The 19,209-nt window shown below is 38.3% G+C and overlaps 5 protein-coding genes across 9 annotated transcripts; 3 read left to right on the top strand and 2 right to left on the bottom strand.

The window, feature by feature from the left end:
- Positions 1 to 27: 27 nt before the first annotated feature.
- LOC124185364 lies at positions 28 to 5,653 on the top strand. 3 transcript variants are annotated; one of them, XM_046576049.1, is made up of 8 exons: positions 28 to 298; positions 697 to 839; positions 935 to 995; positions 1,183 to 1,490; positions 1,734 to 1,919; positions 1,992 to 2,124; positions 2,511 to 2,677; positions 2,846 to 5,653. In XM_046576049.1, the coding sequence occupies exons 2-8, from the start codon at positions 727 to 729 to the stop codon at positions 5,505 to 5,507; spliced, it is 3,630 nt and encodes a 1,209-aa protein (XP_046432005.1). In that variant the 5' UTR covers positions 28 to 298; positions 697 to 726; the 3' UTR covers positions 5,508 to 5,653. The 3 variants fall into 3 exon arrangements, with proteins under 3 accessions (XP_046432005.1, XP_046432008.1, XP_046432007.1); XM_046576051.1 differs by lacking the exon at positions 28 to 298 and adding an exon at positions 417 to 622; XM_046576052.1 differs by lacking the exon at positions 1,734 to 1,919 and having other exon boundaries at positions 29 to 298.
- Positions 5,654 to 5,938: 285 nt separating this feature from the next.
- On the top strand, positions 5,939 to 7,895 carry LOC124185369 (oxysterol-binding protein-related protein 11). Of its 2 annotated transcripts, none has more exons than XM_046576060.1 (2): positions 5,939 to 6,320; positions 6,528 to 7,895. In XM_046576060.1, exons 1-2 carry the CDS (start codon positions 6,089 to 6,091, stop codon positions 6,878 to 6,880), a joined length of 585 nt encoding a protein of 194 aa, XP_046432016.1. In that variant the 5' UTR covers positions 5,939 to 6,088; the 3' UTR covers positions 6,881 to 7,895. The 2 variants fall into 2 exon arrangements, with proteins under 2 accessions (XP_046432016.1, XP_046432015.1); XM_046576059.1 differs by having other exon boundaries at positions 6,501 to 7,895.
- LOC124185367 (probable 39S ribosomal protein L45, mitochondrial) lies at positions 7,888 to 10,031 on the bottom strand. The gene is made up of 6 exons (XM_046576055.1): positions 9,826 to 10,031; positions 9,248 to 9,568; positions 8,938 to 9,089; positions 8,618 to 8,666; positions 8,332 to 8,481; positions 7,888 to 8,207 (listed from the first exon to the last, which is right to left on the bottom strand). The coding sequence occupies exons 1-6, from the start codon at positions 9,874 to 9,876 to the stop codon at positions 7,968 to 7,970; spliced, it is 963 nt and encodes a 320-aa protein (XP_046432011.1). The 5' UTR covers positions 9,877 to 10,031; the 3' UTR covers positions 7,888 to 7,967.
- Positions 10,032 to 10,839: 808 nt separating this feature from the next.
- LOC124185368 (upstream stimulatory factor 1) lies at positions 10,840 to 13,370 on the top strand. Of its 2 annotated transcripts, XM_046576056.1 has the most exons (5): positions 10,840 to 11,076; positions 11,298 to 11,377; positions 11,721 to 11,998; positions 12,097 to 12,261; positions 12,358 to 13,370. In XM_046576056.1, the coding sequence occupies exons 1-5, from the start codon at positions 11,036 to 11,038 to the stop codon at positions 12,571 to 12,573; spliced, it is 780 nt and encodes a 259-aa protein (XP_046432012.1). In that variant the 5' UTR covers positions 10,840 to 11,035; the 3' UTR covers positions 12,574 to 13,370. The 2 variants fall into 2 exon arrangements, with proteins under 2 accessions (XP_046432012.1, XP_046432013.1); XM_046576057.1 differs by lacking the exon at positions 10,840 to 11,076 and having other exon boundaries at positions 11,702 to 11,998.
- A 219-nt stretch (positions 13,371 to 13,589) lies between these two features.
- On the bottom strand, positions 13,590 to 18,402 carry LOC124185365 (V-type proton ATPase catalytic subunit A). Its single transcript, XM_046576053.1, has 11 exons — positions 18,295 to 18,402; positions 17,343 to 17,441; positions 17,152 to 17,264; positions 16,703 to 17,068; positions 16,305 to 16,456; positions 15,938 to 16,209; positions 15,666 to 15,849; positions 15,440 to 15,557; positions 15,074 to 15,354; positions 14,753 to 14,942; positions 13,590 to 14,632 (listed from the first exon to the last, which is right to left on the bottom strand). The coding sequence occupies exons 2-11, from the start codon at positions 17,422 to 17,424 to the stop codon at positions 14,540 to 14,542; spliced, it is 1,851 nt and encodes a 616-aa protein (XP_046432009.1). The 5' UTR covers positions 17,425 to 17,441; positions 18,295 to 18,402; the 3' UTR covers positions 13,590 to 14,539.
- Positions 18,403 to 19,209: the final 807 nt, after the last annotated feature.

Raw genomic sequence — 19,209 nt, 5'->3', positions numbered from 1 at the left:
GCACGCGAAAGACGAATTATCTATTTTCTTGGCATTCCTATTGGCCAAGAACTAGGCAACAAAATACTGCGGCTGGCGGCAGCATTTTCCTGCCCGTGAAAACCTAACAGTCGAGGCGTAGACTGCAGTGTGCGGATTTGCGTTTCTAGAATACCGAAACTCTAGTCAACGATCCAAGAAAATTTCGTTTCATTTTCTCGTGCACATTAAGATTCAAAATATACCAAGTGAATAAATTCGAAGACATTTATAATCAGCGTAGACGAAACCGAAATTACGATTCAAGTTGAGCTAGAAGGTAAGCGCATATTTCGATTAGTTCTACTTGGATGTAACTTGTCCGACACAATAAAGCTTGTAAATTCAAAATGGTGCACATGCGCAGAGAGAATTTCATGCATGCGGTCGGCTTTTTGCACTTAGCATATTAGACGCACTTCTCCGAGCGTACCACGTGCCGCTATTTCTTGAATCCTCTGCCCTATTCGACTCGTTTTCATACTTTTAACGGTCCAGCTAAAAGAGTGCAGAATAAAAGAAAACACCGTGTGAATAGAAGTGAATAGCGATACCACGTGCTTATTCGGAAGCCTGCGTAATTGTGACGTGACAAGCAAAGAAAGTGCGTGGTCAACAGTATATACCTACCCGATTAACGTAACTAACTGAGCGATAAGATTGCTAGCGTCCTTTCAGATTTCGAGGACGGTTGACCGTCAAGACGCAATGGCACGGGCTAATAATTTAGACAATTGGGATCCGATGGCTGCTCATTACCGCGACGCCAACGTCAATTCGTACGAGCACGGACCTGGAATGAATCTGACGCCTTATGCTAGGTTTGAAATTTAAACCACTTGCAATATTACATCCATGTCGTGATCCCGGCTTAATACTGCAGCAATTCGCATGTCATGTCATCTTATAATTACAGGGGAGGACCGGAAACGGAGTTTAAACTCTACGTGTCGAATATCCCAGCAGAGCTAGACCAGGTATGCAAAGTTCAACATGTGCAATGTTCTTTTCACAACTCCATTCAACTGCATGTTACATTCTTCATGACAAAGTATCCATTCGTTTACAATTTTTGGATTAATACCCCATTTTGACTAACACGTAAATACGAATTGCCGAAACGAGTGAAATTGTCATAGCGTTATGTAATAACCAATTGTTTAGGATGGTGTATCCCATCTTTTCGCGAATTACGGCACACCGTCCAGTGTTATATCCCCTCCGAATGCTGGCTGGGCGTTTGTGAGCTATACGAGTTTCCGTGAGGCAGAAAAGGCCATCAGAGAGGTCCATGGCGTCAAACCTTTGGAACTTCGCGTAACATTTGCAAAGAAACGTGAGGAACGACTCGATCGAAATATGGGCCCTCGCCGGACAATAGAATCCAAACCAGTACCTTTTACGTGCAATCCAGAGAACCAGCCGAGGGAGTACATCAGTCCTGAACAGATTCCACGACATGCTGCACCGCCGTGAGTTATCTAAGGATACATAATCTAATCGAAGGACAGTTAAAAACTTCTACAAATGATTTATAACTTGTGTATATTACTCTCAATGGGTAGAGCATAGGTATAGTTATGGATAACTTTTCATCGAAATGAACAATTTATCCCTCAACACTGTTGACTCGAAAAATTTATCTCACATAGCCAAATCTGTTAGTAAAACTGTGTAACAAAACTAAAATTTTGATTTTAATAACTGCGTTGCAGTACCTGTAATATGGGTCGTGGTAAGAATTTGGCTGCATTGGTGCACAGGGCTGTTAGTGATCCTGTTTCTGATCCTGTGTACTATGAGGAGGATGATTGTTTATATCCAGTTCCCAATGATCCAGCTTATTATAATCCATATGAAAATGCAGAACCTTTTTTATATACAAATAATTTGTGGACTAGGTAAGGTTTGTTGCGCTCTTTATTTTTTACACTAAAGTTTTGCTGTCATCAATACTTTTCAACCTTTCTCAGAGATCGGCTGAAAGTATCCACTGATGGGACCAGATATGTTACCATGGGGCGTGGCTACACCAGGTATGAACTGCCACCACGATATCCTAATGTGCACCAGCATATAAGAGCTGTTTACGAAAAAAGAGAAGCCGTAAGTTCATATTTACCTATATTCAATATTCGATTCTGACTTATCAAAAAGGGTACTGTCTAGCATATGAGAGAATTACAGGAAATATCGCTTACGATTCAATTGCGATGCATTATCTCTACCTTTTCATCGCAAAATTTTACTTTTTGAACAGTGTAGCTTGTTTACCCTCACCTGTCAATAAAATAACAAATTGCATCAGATAAAGTTTTCGTTACATTTTCCAAAACCTGTTGTGGGCACCTCATGTCAAATCGAATTGAGCTACAAATTTAGACAAAAATTTTACAATCCTATTTGACTTAATTGCTTGTGTATTCATTCATGGCATAATCTTTGCAAAATTAGCACAATAAAAAAAACGCATGTACAAATTTTTTTTTCAGGGGCTCTATCAGTATGGCGAAAATAGAATTGCTGAGCAGATCGGCAAGTGTCAATACTGTACCAAACCAGCTTCAGGCCGCTGCCAGCGTTGTCAGGAATTTTATTGCAACAGAGCCTGCCAGGTAGCTGACTGGCCGAGGCATAAAGTTGATTGCCAGGAAATACCGTAAGTATTTCTTATAAGTGTCTTAAAGTAAGGTTCAAAGTAATTAATCAAACAATGTATTAAATTTTTATCTGATCATGGAAAAATATTACTCATTCGCACATCATCGTTTGAATGTCAAAGTTTCCTGTCCACATGGTTAACAAAATTTTCTTCTCATTCCTACAGAGGATTGGACCCTGGAATTGACTTAGCGTCTCTTTCTATCTCAAGCGGTGATGAGCAACCAGTACAATCAATGAATAAACGAAGTATTCTGAAACTGAGACGCCCAGTAAAACGAGCAGAGTTCCCGAACGCACCAAATTCGACATCAACACCTATTCTAGACACATCTCTGACATTTGGAAAAGAAAATATCCCGATTTTTTCACAGAATCAACACAAACGCGATCACTTCGGTGATCAAAAGAGAGTTTTTGATAAAAGCATCAGTCATAACTCGGGTGGCTGGAAGCCAGTAAATAATGGGGACAGTCAGATTCTTCGTACTGCCAATGCACAGGGCAGGGAATCAAATACAAATCACAAAATCAATTTAGTGAACGAAATGCCAAAAGCAGAAATTCAAACACAGCAAGTTCCAAAAGATGCCAGTAGACCAGAATCAAGCAAGAGCTCTTCTCACGGAAGTTATAGAGTCAAGGATGCAAAGGAACAAAATATGCATCAATTGAAGACACAAGTTCAAGTACAGCATAGCAACAAGTTGACCAAAACATCTGATAGAGGCGAACCTAGAAATCAAGAACAGGAAATTTATCAGCAGACAACGCATCAAAATAAAAGCATGCAAATCAACAATGCAGAAATTGCGAAACCCAAATTTAAGCTAGACCTCGGAGATCCAGATATTAGCTTTCGCAGAGTAACAAATGCACCAGGACATGCTGACATAAGGCCAGTGTCAAAAGGAGCTTTACACCAGAACAACGATGCTGTAGCTGGACAATCTAGAAGTCAACCAACAACCAAACCAGTTGAAAATGACGTTAACGCAAAAAAAATTGCTCAGAGTTGTAGTAAAGGTGAAGCAGCTCAACCCTATTCCTTATCGAATTCTCCTACCAAAACTACGGGAATGTCTCAAAATGCACAAGCTCCTCCATTGTCTCCTGCTAAAGGCCCAAAAAATATTGTTGAGTTACTTGATGAAAAAGAGGAAGGATGTTTTGAAGCTCATGTTCTTCTTGGCGGTAACAAAGCTGCTGTTACGGTCTGTGTTGAAAAATTCAGGCAAGAGTGTGAAGACATATTTTCAGTTCTGCCAAAAGAGTGCGATAAGATTTCGGTAGATCCCAACTTTAAACCAAAGGTTGGAGATCTAATCTGCGGCAAGCGACAGGATGATTGGATACGAGGCACTGTACAATCTCTAGTTCCTTCACTGCGACTATTTGCCGTAGATGAGGGACGTGTTGAATCAGTTAGTGCTGTAAAGCCTCTTCCACAAGGATTCAGAATCCTACCAACGCTAGGAGCTATCTGTGAAGTATCTGACGCAGAATTCAAGCTGGAGCCCATGTCACAGTATGTATTTGCTGTAGTAAACAACAAGTATCAAGATGTAAGTAAGGATGGAATCGAAATCATTGTATACAATTCTGAGCAAAAATCCGGGAAAGCAATACTCAAGCCATGGGCTCCAACATCGGAACAGAAAGGTGTTCCATATGCTTCTCTTACAAGCGGGACCGAAATTTGCATAGCTTCATTCCGTAACCATAACATGATATTTGTACGGAGTCTTGTGCCCAGCGAAATGGAAACCTTCAATCGGTTAACACAGGAGGTAGCGAAGTGGTCAACTAAAGTGCAGAAGTTAACAGAGCTACCGGTAGTGGGCGAAATGGTCTTGGCTAAATATATAGAGGATGGAAATTTCTATCGTGCTATTGTTAGACAGATAAAAGAACAGAAGATTATCGTTTCCTATGTGGACTTTGGAAATAGTGAAACAACGTCACTTGAAAATCTTCGACCGATTTCCAATAGCTTGAAAGAATATAAATCATGTGTAGCAAGAATCGTCCTTAAAAATGTCCCTAAAGATGTGCCGATGACCAAGGAGCTGAGCGAGTACCTTGGAATGTTGGCTGGCATGGAAAAGCCTCTTATGTGCACCTTCGAAGGTTCCCCTTTCACAGACGGTGTAATACTGAAGGCTTCTGATGGTACGTGCATCAATGAGAAAGTTCTCAAACTATTGACACCAAGTTGGAAAACGGAAGAGGACGAAAAGACTGTATTCTTGCTGTCAGATCTGGAAGTGGCTGAGCTGGGTGAGTCAGGTCAGACTCTCAACGTTCTCAGTCTTTTTTCATATGGACCATTGCTGCATATTTTGGCACCCTACGATGTCGAATTGATAAATCACATCAATGATGTAATGGCAACTCAGATCAAAGACTATTGCGATCAGCAAAAAGATCATTACATCCCAAGGCCCGATGAATTATGCATTGCTCCATACGAAGGAATCTGGTACCGTGCCGTCTGTTTGGAAACGAACACGACACCAACGGAAAGCACGGTAAATTTCATAGATTTCGGCAATGTCGAAACAGTCAGTCACAAGAATATCAAAGTAATGAATAAAGATTTCATGTCCACTAAGACATTGGCCAATGTCTGCCAGGTCGTAAATTTAGGGCCACTTGATGAAGCTGGAGACTTACAACCCAAAATAGCTAAAAGGGTTGAAGAGTTGGTCCCTAATAATAGTGCTGTAATGGTAAAAATCGTTGAGCGTTCAAAACCTGGTGAATACATCGTTGAATTTCCAGAAATACGCGATATCCTCGTGAAAGAAGGTCTTATTGAAGTTTAAAGCATATACGTATTTTTTAAGGTATAGTTCTAATAGAAATGTTAAGTGAAAAGATTATTGTTATGTTACATACGATACATCCTTTTAGGTACTATCGCTTTTTCTTTCTTTTCTCTTTATATTTTTTTAAGTTTCATATGCGAACTTAGCAAATATTTTTATATGATTATCCTTTTTCTTTGCTTTCCTTTTATTTTATGTTACTTTCTTTATGTTTCAACAACGAATGTTGCATTGAAATAAAAGTGATAATGTGGAAAATCATGTCCCCTTGTAGCTTATGCAACAAAAATAATTCTTCCCACTACACATCCTCTTCAAGAAATAACATACTGGTGTTGTACACTTGTGTTAAATTTGACAAATTGTTACGAAATTGCGCTGCAGTTGCGCGTGATTGGTGCATTCGTCCGCTTATTATGCGTAAAAATTATCTAGATAGTTTTCCTTCAACACAATCATCTTGATCTAACCTCAAATCAATCAAAGTGTCAGTTGTCACACTTAATTTGGTTAACAGGTGCGGCGTCGAGCTTAAAAAAAAAGAAAATAGCTTGATTTTGATATTAAATATAGAAACAATGAACAACTCAATACGCCAGCCATACGAGGGCCTGCTGCACAAATACACGAATGCAATGAAAGGCTGGCAATATCGGTGGTTCATTCTAAGCCCAGAAACTGGGGAGTTGCATTACTTTTTGAGCGAATCTGAGAAAAATCAGAAACCTCGATGCTCCATATATCTCGCTGGTGCTGTTATTGCCCCCAGTGACGAGGATTCAAATACATTTATCGTAAATTCGGCGACGGGTAAGCACAATTAGATATTTAAAGTGGTCGTGATAACAGTGTAGAGCTTATGAACAATAAAACGTTTATGTTAGATTTTCTTGATGCTATGTATGGAATACCTGCAAAGGGCAAAATTAATGTTGTTCTTAATTAAAATATTATACTTCTTTGAAAAATACCTGTCTGTAAATCCAATAGGTCACAATTATTTCACTACTGCCGCAGGTGACATGATAAAATTGCGAGCGACTGATGCTAGAGCTCGGCAAGAATGGGTTGACAAATTGAGAGCGGTTACAGAGATGTATACACGTGCTATAGCCAGCAGTCATCCACCTTTACCACCTCGAGAACATTCTGCTAACCCCACAAGGTCCCCTGTGGCAAAACTGGAGGTCTTGGATGCGTTTGCAAATTGTCGAGAGCAGTTGAACAAAGCTGAAAAACACAATGCTTCCCTTGCCCAAACAATTGAAAATTCTGAGCTCCATTTGGAGCCGGAATTATTAATTCTTAAAGCAATGTCGCATGGTACCTTACACACACTGAATCAATGCCTAAACATATTGTACCAATAACTGTTATGTGTGCATTTTCATCGCTTTGCACAGGGAGAAAAATCAATATGATGTAATAGCGTAATATACATTAGTCAACAATATAAATTTCCATTACAAATGCTCTAGGGTCGAGAAAATGGCATATAAAGAGTTTCTACTGATACCGTGAATATTAGTTTTAGTGAATCTGAATGACTTTTCCGATGTAATTGATTGTTGAAGTAAATGTGATTTCATATGCTTTGAACTGACGATAACTGTGACATTTTCTCATGACCATTACACGACGTTTACTTTTATAAAATAACTAGAATCTAAAGATTTGAACAATATCGCAGATTAATAACGTAGACTTTAATAACATGCCATGTAAATATTTTTGTAATATATAAGGGTAAGTCTTGATATAGCAAACTGGCAGATTATTAGATGAAATACTAGAAAAGAGGCATATACATAAATTTAAATAGTTTTTAACTATTTTGTTTTTATTTTATAAAAACATCCAAGGAAAATTGTATATAGCAAATGATTGCTCTTGTTATCTACGTATCTATATACTTACATACTGATGTATCATAATTCATCAGTTTTATACAATCTTATACTTTACAAAAATTGATGTCACGTTGTTCAACGTGCACTTATCATATCAAAGTATTTTTAAATACAACTGAAGCCTATTTTGCATTTAAATATTACAGACTATCATTTAAAAAACTAACATTTCTTTCAAATCACGTAGAGTAAATAGTATAGAAGTCCTTAGCATTGCTTCAAGGTTAGGACGAAAAAATTTTGGCAAAATAAAATGGGCATATCACTGCGCATTTGTCGATAAAATCAACATATAGACTTTTGAACTGTAAACCTATTGCTTGATGTAATTTTTAATGCCGTATTAATTATTAAATTGTATTATTGAATCTTCCAAAAATGCAGTATTGCACAAAAGGTACAAATCTATTTATACTGAAATGGATTATTTGTTAGTAGATTCGTGAACAAAAAATATATACAGCTTCCACATTTGGCTATACATTTTATTACGACAAATATAACTGTTCCGTGATTCTTACATCAATACAATTTCTTATGACAAATTCTAAGCGGAAGTCTGAACAGCATTGACTTCATCAGGATCGATGGGACCCACTTTGCTTACAAAAGTTTTTCTGCTTGGCTCTTTTGGAGGCATCCATGTCGGTATGATCTTGTCATGAAGACGCCAAATACCATATTGGTTTGATAAATGCTTCTCAAAAACTATATATTCTATAACATCTTTCGTCACAAATTCACTGCCATGCAATAAACGACCAAATCTGTCGTAGACAGCCAATACCTGAAAAATGAAGGTCTATTAATGACCACTGATAAGATTAGAAGTGATTTAAAACTTTGAGTATAGAAACTTGAATGTTCAGCTAGTTGAAATTTGAAAAATAAATATAATAATCATCATTCACCTGTTGAGTATGGAACCGTACTGTAAGCTGACCAAAAACGTTGTCTTTCGTTATCACTTCTGTACACCTGGCTTGCACAACTCGACTTGGCTCTAAAGATTGGATGAATTTCCAGTGTATGGTTTTATTGTGTGTATTGTGTAACATCTCCTGAAAAATTCAATTTGTAGTATAATAACAGATTCAAAATTCAAAATAATTGATTGCACTTTTTGAATATTCTTAGTACACACAAGTAAATGTTGAATATGAAGCTCTCTGAAGATCAAAATGTTTGAATACTTACAGGGTATGCCCGTTCAGTTACAAGCTGCCTCAGTTCAAGTTTGTTTTTACTGCAAAAAATGTTAATATTTAATTTTATTTCTAAAAAATACATCTGTCGTCTATAATATAGGTATATGCTAGAGACAAACACTAATTTCAGGTGAATCGCCAAGTTTCGGATCTAATAACATATATGATGATGATCTCAACCATTTTACTATTTTTTTCTAGAAATTCCACACAATATAGAATACTTTGAATCAGTGGAAGTAAACTGAATAACTGTTATTTTCCTGAAATCAGGTTTCGCTAGGCATTATGCAGATTTTTATATTTTACACATTCAATGCTTCATGTGCTTTGATATAAATTTCTCGTGCATCTTCAGCAAATGTCTTCAAATTTAATTCTTCTTCATAGTTCCTCATTTTCCTAACTGCCATGATCGACGAGCCTTTTTTTTGAACAAACTCGACCTTTTGTTTAGCGCCCTATAGAAAAACACAACAATTCGATTACGCAACTGATCCAATAAGCGATCTGTAAGTAGAAATAGCTTCCAGACATTTCAATTGGTCTCCACTACTACTGGTGATTCAGAAAGTTTGAATAGAATAGCAAGGATGCAGGAACAAAAAATAAATCTTACTGTAGTAGAAATTGCAGAAAACTTTCCATCTCCCTCTGGAGGAACATAAGGTTCAAATATGCCACCAGTGCAGCTGAGATAGATAGGTCGTTCATTCCAAACTCTTGGCCTTTCTAGGCCACGTTCTCTCATCATGCTTCGTTGTTCTTCCGGAGTCATATCTTCAGGCTTTTGATTAAAATTAGGAAGTTTTACCTTCATAACTTTCTCTTTTCGTAACTTTTTCCACTTTGGGTTCCAATGCTTGGTGGTACGATGTCTCACGAATAGGAAGCATGGTGCCGCCTTTAATGTCTGTGTGTAGACCAGTGTTGCATGGGACTGAAAAATGTGCAACATGAAATATACTTTACAGGATGGAGCGAGGGATGAACATCGGTCTAAAATAAATTAAGTGCTTTGGGAGTTAAACGGAAATAGAAAATAAAACCTTGGTAACTTTTCAATTTCGGAGTGCCTATTCAGAAATGAAGTTTGAGAAATTTGCATTTTGTTCCTCAATCAAGTTCAATAACGTAATAAGCGGTGATCAAGTGTCGTACGATGCGTAATAAATTAGGAAAAATTAGTATACTTACTTGAACTAATCGTCCAACGGCAAACATCGCTTTGGATGCTATTGCAGACATTCTTTTAATTTATTACAATTCACTCATGTCATAGATTCGGAAAAATATCAAGTTTTAAAATGCGATTGCGTGATGAGTGAGGTTAACTTTATCAATTTTCGGCATTGCCCAGCTCATTAGGCGCATGCGATGCTCCTTGCCATTGCCTGATACGTTAGGCGAGGGATTCGGTCGGTAATGGAGACGAACTTCATAAAGTCAAATCTATCAACTAACGGCCGCTGACCTCGAAAAATAGTAATTAATAACTATGGACCGACGTCCGTTAACTTTAAAAAATATATCGCGCATCGTCGGAGTGCTGCAACTGTTTTCTGATGAGAAATGTGCCGAAACACTTTCGATTTGAAAGCTGAGACCTCCAACCGCCTAGTTCTGGGTGCGCTTGTCATGAGGGAATGACGCTACACAGCAAACATTGTCTAAATACACATCAGCGAATGGAACGCTGTGTATGGCACCAGTCATCATACTCGTTTACGAAGCAACGCATTGGTGATTCGAAGAAAGTAATTTTCTTTTTAACATTACTGAAAATTTCAATATACATCATCAGTTTTCTTGGATATTGCTCCGCGAGTAAGGAACGGCAAAGGCAGCTACGTAGAGACGGTTTGGAAATTGCAGCATTTTGCTATGCAACCGGATTAAACATTGAGATTCGATGAGACGGGTGGGTCGGGGTCGTTAAGTATAAGAGCATCAAAACATCATACAGGATCACAATTAACCCGGAAACCGTCCAGCCTGAGGAAACATTAGCTCAGTTCTGTATCGTGGTTGACGCGATCGGTAACCGCCTACCGGCCTACCGGTGATGAAATAATTACAATAAACATCGAAACGTCATTTTGACCAATCGCCGAATTGCTATAGTTGGAAAAGCTTCACCTTATCGCGTATGTTTGATTAACGATACTTAAGATTGGATTCATAAATATATATGTAGATAATAAAATTTGTTCCACTGCGAATGGAATGTTAGCTGAGTTTCTCGTTATCTTTAAACAACCTCGCTACCTCGAATAATCGTGACGTACGATCTCCGACCTGCGTGCGCCTCAAGCAGCCATCTTGTACACCACATGACCTCGTTGTCGTGTCCCGTGACCAGCTCACGTGAATTTTGACAAATTCAAACGTTTTTTGGTGGCAAAAAATGGATATTTTGGAGCAGCATCTTGACCAACAAGATGTCAGGTAATTAGTTTGTTAACCGAGTGTCAGTGAAATCAATAAATTGTTATCGAATCAAGACCAGTGAATCGTGAAGGTCATTGCAAACGCGATCACACGTATTTCCTTATTTATGTTTCCTTTCAATTCACTTGATGCGTAATTATCCAGCCGGGTGATAATATGCGGAGTGAAAAGTATTCTTTCTGTTCATACTTGTTCGTCATCGTAATTATCTATTGCAGCGGGTCATCGAGGGTCAAAGACGACGAAACTACAGGCATAGTGCTCGAAGAGGCGGAATTTGTTGATTGCGACGGCGAAGGTATTTAGATTATTTATTTTTATACAGGGTAGGCCAAAAAATATTTATCCAACCAACATTGATGATCAAATCTTATTCCCTCTACATTGGTAACACTGTTATACAATAATTTTTTTACAAATATTCCATATAACTTATCTTGTAATGAATGTCAACCAGCGATATAATAAACGTTAACGTATTTACCTGCTAGTTGCTAGAATGATTGTAAATTTACTGCTAATGTTTCATGCGGAGAGACAAACAAATTGTTCAATAACGACACCTAAATGATTTGACATCAATGTTGGTTACTGTTGTCAGATTTTACTAGTTAGAACATAGATTTATCTATGCATGATAGGAGAAACTGTTGGAGAGGATGGAATACGCTATCAGGAAACTCTGGCGTACAGAGTTGTGCAGGTAAATGGAGGGACGAGTGGAAATGAAATCGAACTTCCTGTGACACAAGCAGCTAACAGCACAGTGCAGGTCCTAACGTCTCCTCTAAATGGTCAATTTTACGTTATTGGGAATGCCAACGAAGTCTTTACTACTGCTCAAACATCGAGGTCATTGGCTCCAAGAGCAACTCTTCAAATCGAGACACCACGCAATGTCACAACAGGACTTAAAAAGGTATAGTTTGATATTAATATTTACTGCACTTTAGTATTGAATCAATGATGTATGCATATCGTTTGTTTATTCATGAATTTATTTTTGACATATCATAGAGAGACGATAGGCGAAGAGCAACGCATAACGAAGTTGAGCGTCGGCGTCGAGATAAAATTAATAATTGGATTGCAAAGTTGGGCAAAATTATTCCAGAATGTAACAGCACTGCAAATGGTAATGCGAATGTAAGCGGAGATGGAAAAGCAAACTACGAAACGCAGGTACTGCACACATAGTTGTGCAAAATTTTTGACATTGTTTTTACAATAGTTGAAGAAACTGGATTATTCTGTACAAATCAATTTTTTTTCCAACAGAGTAAAGGAGGCATTCTGGCGAAAGCATGCGAGTACATAGGCGAGTTACGAGCAGCAAACCAAGGTTTGGGACAGTGTTTGCGCGATAACGACAAATTGCGGCATGAAATAACAGCTTTGAAACAATTAGTGGCGCAATTGAAGCGAGAAAACGCACAATTGAGATCGCAAGTCACGTCTCCCCAAACAACTTCAGAAGTTCATCTCAGTCCCTAATCGATCTGTGCGAAATTATTCTTTGTTTGTATATAGATATTGTTATGTAATGCTTGACATCCATACTAAAGGATATGTTTGTCAATTAACACTATTAATTGTACTTTCCGCAATGCAGCAAATTTAGAATGTGGAAGTCAATGAACTCTCAACAGAAACACTGCTGTGTGATCTATTGTAAGAAAGGAGCAGTCAGATTCTTTAGTATATACTCATACTAAGCTGGTATGAGGCCTCAGTTCGTTTGACACAATCGAAATATGTGAAAAGTGTCGAGTATAGATTTTATAGCTCCCCCGAATACCTTTAAATATAACGCGTTTGACAGTGCATCGCTATGTGTAGACATTGACCTACAAGATTAATATCGAACTACCCTGACGGCATTGTGATTACTAAGAGTTACTAATTTATTGCAGTGTGTAATGTTTTTATCGGAAAGGCAATATTAGGTATATCGCTTGAACATAATTGGGGTACAAAGGCTGTGAAAATCAATGCCTGTTTTTGATAATTTATCAATTATCAGTTGAACGACGTTTAGGAAAAATACCATGAAAATTTTTAGATAAAGGATACAATGGATACAGTTGGATTTAAGTATAAAAATATTTCTCCAGTTTCGGTCACAGTTGCAGTAATTATAAATATTAAATGATATTTAAATCTGTTATAGTTGGTACTTTTTTACTATCGATATTGTTTCTGTACTCTAAGAATGTTTCTGATGACCGAGGCTGAAGATATTAATTATTTAACCATTGTCCTACATATAGCAATATTTTTTTGATTAAAGATTCCTTCGAAAAAATCCGAATGTAACATGTAATAATTAATTGTAATATACTGTTATTGTATATATGGCGGGGTTATTGTTATATTATTATTAAAATAATCAATATAAAAATCAAAAAAAAGAAAAAAAAATGAAGTAAATAAAAAAAAATTGCCCAGTAGTTTTGTTTGCATTACAATTTCTAATTAATCTTTTACTTTTTGTGCATCTTTTTTTTTTATTCTTTACATATCGTACATTGGAAATGGTACTGAAGCTGCTGGAATTTCGGACACTGTAGATGAAGTTTTTCATAATGTAAACCCAGCACCTCATTTTTAATCTAGCATCTTACACTACTATATTTTTATTAACGTTGAAACGTTAATGTAACATAACCTTATTCATTACCTAACATTTAGTTCTATTACGTTTATAACATATATGGTACAATAATACTCCATGATTCCATAGTTGTGTCCTCAGTCAAAAAACTGTCGTGCCATCGCATTTTATTTTTATTATTATTAAAACACCAAGGCCGTGTGTTTTTTTAATTTAAATACATTAAAATCGTCCGTCACTAGCAAATGTGCCGAGAGTTTTCCACCAAGGAGTTCCGTATTGTACACGTGCTACGTTTTCTTATTAATATAATCCATTGAGCTTTTAAAGGCATTTGCCCTTGTCGTTAGAATTATTCAACGACGTAAAAGCGATCACCAAAATATTGCTTCTCAATGGATAATTCTAATAAAAATACAAGCTTCTTTTATTTTCTAAATGGTAATAATAACTTACGCGCGATTGGAAACACATTTTCAATGAGGTCATTGTTCAGCTTGTATTTAAAGGGGTTCCAGTTTATTGTCTCGATTAAAGCCCTAGTACGACCAAGTGTTTTCCTCTTACACAAGAAATAACGTCGATTCTAAGTATGAAATGTATCTCTCATGATACATTGAATAATTACATATTACTGAGTTTTATACAATTATTTTCGCTCTAATTATAAAGCGTATCAGCATTACCGCTTAGCATTTTTATTGCTCTATAACGCTTGTTAATGGTTCGTTTTCCATCACAAAAAACGATGAAGTTTGAATGACAAAGGAACACCTTTAAATAGCTTCAATCCCAATTGATTAAATACCAAAGGAGTGTTGAAATGAGTGGTTCCGGGAAAAATAATTAGTCCTCTAGGTTTCTAAAGGCTTGTTGGATATCCTCGTGCAGCTGTTCGAAGTCTCCTCTGATCTTTGCCTCGCCATCCTTCACTGGGTCCTGAGAGAATTAAATTACGGAATTAATAAGCGTGTATGTGACTATGTTGCATTCTATGTCTATTTCTTTTTCACTCAAGCTGAGAGAACGACAATAATTGGTAAAGTCAAAGAAGCAAACCTTGAATTTCATGGAGCTGAGTTGGTAAAGAATGTTGCCCATGCTGTCACGAATTACATTCCAGGTGATCTTGTTGTCTGATTGGGCTGTAGATTCTACTGCATGCCTGGCCATGTCGTAGAATGCAATCATGTTGCGTAGCATACCGACAGTCTTGTAGAATGGACAGAAACGATCGTATGACGAGTAGCTGTTACGAAAAATATCATTATAAGTAAATGCATGCAGACGGTTCATCTCAGTGACAGAGAACCATGTATAAATGATACACAACGTGTGTTTGAGAATATCTCGTTTCGTGTATGTTATCTAACAAATTACCTGTTTTGCTGGAGGAAATCATCCTTGAGAAGCTTGGCAACTTCAAGGGTGATTTTGTCAGTTTCAGCGAGCGAAGCTTTACCGACCAGCTGTACGATCTCAGACAAATCTTCTTCTTCCTGTAGGATTTCCTTTACTTTGGTTCTTAGTGGTACAAATTCTTGGAAATTTTTGTCGTAGAAGTCATCCAGAGCTCGCATGTATTTACTGTATGAAATCAACCAATTGATAGATGGGAAGTGCTTACGCTGAGCCAGCTTTTTGTCCAAACCCCAGAACACCTGAAATTATAGAAAATTGGTAAATTCTGTTGCGAGTTCAGTTACTACACGAAGAAAAAAGTATACTGTAACGTTATCCACTCACCTGTACAATACCCAAGGTCGCACTGGTGACAGGGTCTGAGAAATCACCACCAGGAGGAGATACGGCTCCTACAATACTAACGGAACCCTCACGGTCTGGGTTACCCAAACACTTGACTCTGTAAGAAGTGATATTGTACTCAACACAAGCAAATAACTAAAAGAAAACAGCATCTGAGGAACTGGAAATAATAATCTGGAAGAGCATGAGAAGTTATGGTAATCACCGTCCAGCACGTTCATAGAAACTAGCCAATCGAGCTCCCAAATATGCAGGGTAACCAGAATCGGCAGGCATCTCAGCCAAACGACCAGAAATTTCACGAAGCGCCTCAGCCCATCGAGAAGTAGAGTCAGCCATCATAGATACGTTGTAACCCATGTCTCTGAAGTATTCAGACAGGGTAATACCTGAAAAGTAGTTCAAGATGTCCGTTTATACATGAATGGTTTCAATTGGCGATAGAGTTTGAGAATTTTGGGCAACGATCACGCTTACCAGTGTAAATTGAAGCCTCACGGGCAGCTACAGGCATGTTAGATGTGTTGGCTACAAGAGCAGTACGCTTCATGATGGATTCGGTAACTCCGTCAATTTCTACTGACAGCTCAGGGAAGTCTCGGAGTACTTCAGACATCTCGTTACCACGTTCACCACAACCGACATAAACGATGACATCTGAGTTTGAGTACTTAGATAGAGACTGCGAAATGACAGTCTTACCACAACCGAAAGCTCCGGGAATGGCAGTGGTACCTCCTTGGACACATCTGTAAACAATGTATGGCTCGATTAATGAGTTACTTAATTCACAGAGAAAATAATTTTTATTTGTGCACCTAATTTGGTACGATTTTATACTCACGGGAAAAGTGAATCAAGGACACGTTGGCCAGTCAATAGAGGATGGTTAGCTGGAAGTTTCTCAGTAACAGGACGTGGCTGACGTACTGGCCACACTTGAAGCATAGTGTATTTGTTCTTTTCTCCATCAAACTCGGTCTCTAGCACAACATCCTGAAGAACATTGGATCATGTAACATTTATACCCAAAGTTTTTAGCGATTGTTTCCCCTCACTATTTACCCATTAGGCACCCTTAATAATAAACCAGTTGCACAGAACATTCAAACTTACAATTAGGGTATTTAGGGGTACAGAAGATTAGATAGAAATGCAAGCCAAACTTTGGCACAATATCTAACTGCTATTATTCAGTCTCATATCTGCATTGGGCTGATTGTCTTTAATATGACAACTTACATTAACAGTGTAGTTTCCGGGTGGAGCGATGTAAGTAACAGTTCCCTTGCTTTTTGGGGGCAGGATCATCTTATGTTTGACCAACGAGTTCTCGTGGACGATACCGTACATATCTCCACCAGTTATGTGGCTGCCATTCTTGATGTAGAGGGGGTTGAACTCCCACGATATCGTACGCGACAAAGCAGGAACATTGACACCTTTTGGGATGTAGATGGAGCTGGTAAGTTCGTTAATGTCCTTCAGAGGACGTTGAATACCATCAAAAATGCTCCCAAGGATACCAGGTCCCAACTCTACTGACAAAGGTTTGCCCGTACGCAACACAGGGTCACCGACAGTGACACCGCTGGTTTCTTCGTATACCTGTTATTAGGGTATCGGTGAGAAGATTGGTTGATAGAAATGACCGTGGTTCCGAACTTTTAAATCAATGTATAAGCGCGAACCTGAATCGTGGCCATGTCTCCCTCTAGACGAATGATCTCTCCTACCAGCTCGAAGTAGCCGACACGGACCAACTCGTACATAGCTGATCCGGCCATTTTCTCCGCCGTGACGACTGCAAATATTTAGTTTTTATTTACTTCGCCCATTAATGCGAGCACAGACATTAGAGATTATTGAGATGTATACTAACCGGGACCGGACACTGCGTAGACATATCCGAATTTGGACTCCTTATCCTCATTAGCGATCTTTCCCAGACCTCGATTCGACATCTTGACTTATTATATGTCTGGAAAATAATTTGATCTGCGTCAAGTTACAAGTTGAGGATTTTTCGAAGGTTCAATGTGTAAAGCTGAGATCATGTGATGCACATTCAGTCGGGCTTGGGTTTGAAATGAATTAAGAACAACAGAAAAAGTAGGTCGTGAAAACATCTATGGTAGAGGAAAAGAATAAAATCTACGTTGCAATTGTCGCAAGAATCTCAGCTATAGTATCGAGCAATAGTGTTATGATAAGATATTTTATATTTGGCTGGATGGTATATGGCCACTCCCACCTTGTGCTCAAAGTTTTCGTGATATTATGAATTGAAATAAAGTGATGTTGGGAAAATATTTTCTCGCAAGTGATTACGACGATGAATTTGATGCCTAGAATGAACTGACCGATCGGTAATCGTGAGCGAGTTATTCTCAATCAGGCGTGTTTTGAGTAGAGCCAAAGGATTCACGTGAGCAGTTGAAATCTAAAAAGTAGGCGTAGCCCCCCGGGTAAAGAGCCGTCTGCTACTAGCAGAAATCATTAATCTCCGATACCGGATGCAGACTGATGGCAAATGAAAGGTATCCCGAGGTTTGTCGCGATGTTTATGAATTAAAATATAAAGTCAGAGTAACGAAGAACGGACTCAATCCGTGGGTGAGAATGGAAAAAAAAAAGATTACGGCTCGAAACGATGGCGTACGCAAAGTGGTGAGATCGATAACTAGTGTAGCAAAGTATTTTGCAGAAAAATAAACCGCTGATTGAGTGGATTGTAAATGACAATAGCCGTTCAGCTTGATCGTTGTAGTTTTAATCTTTACTTATTCACAAAATCACTCTCTTAATGACAAGAATAAGTGAATAAAACTTACGGAGACTCGCAACGGACTGAAGTGAACCCACCCAGCAAGGATTTCGCCTGGTTGCTTGTGGATGTCACAAGACAGGTCAGCTGACTGGCTCATTCAATCCGCGTTTCGTCGTTCAACATGGCTGTCGTGGTACGCTGGCTGTTGCGTAGATTTTAAACGGCACTCCAAATACGTCGGATAATCGTACATCTTGAATTTTCAATTCAAGTATCAACAGCAGAGCCGTATTTATTTTATAAATGCTTTATTATTCTGCAAAGTTACTCTTCCATCAGGTAAAAAGAATTTGTTACACGTGTCGGCATTCAGCCTCGTAAACTCATTTGAATTGCGTGGCAGACAACCAGCGTCAATAAAGATATTGCAAGTGGTCAAATCATTGAAAAGTGCTTCAGGGAATAAGAATGTAGCATTGATCTATCAAAAAAATACGTTCAAGTTTTGAGTCATCTTTGGTTTTCTCATTTATCACTGCAATTCGTAATATTCTAATCTCAAGGCCTCCGTCATACTCTTGATCGTGTTTTGCATGTCAGAGACCCAACGTACCGACCGCGTTCTACTGCGCAGTGACTTGGTGACCCGACGGCTAAAAAACGAACCAGTGCAGCTCATCGATATATCGCGTTTGACCTGTGACTACATTCCGTTTATTGACTGCGAAGTTCAAAAATACCTGCCTTACTGACCGCAGGCTTCTCGAGGATTCGAAAATGGCGAATAATCGACGTGCAGAGCAGCTTGGGCCAGAGATGCCAGCACTCGAATCATCGGCGAGGTTTTTGGTGAGTAAATTTCTGTTGTTATGCATGCAAATACAATTCATGAGCTACGATTCGCACTGATTGATACTGTGTTTTTCCGGGAAACCTGGGAAATTATTATATTTGTTTGAAATTTTTATCCAAAGCCGAA

The sequence above is a fragment of the Neodiprion fabricii genome, chromosome 6 (genome assembly GCF_021155785.1).
Source record: "Neodiprion fabricii isolate iyNeoFabr1 chromosome 6, iyNeoFabr1.1, whole genome shotgun sequence".
NCBI classification, from domain to species: Eukaryota; Metazoa; Arthropoda; class Insecta; order Hymenoptera; family Diprionidae; genus Neodiprion; species Neodiprion fabricii.
The sequence above is the reverse complement of the archived record's forward strand: the minus strand, read 5'-3'. Positions and strand labels throughout refer to the sequence as shown.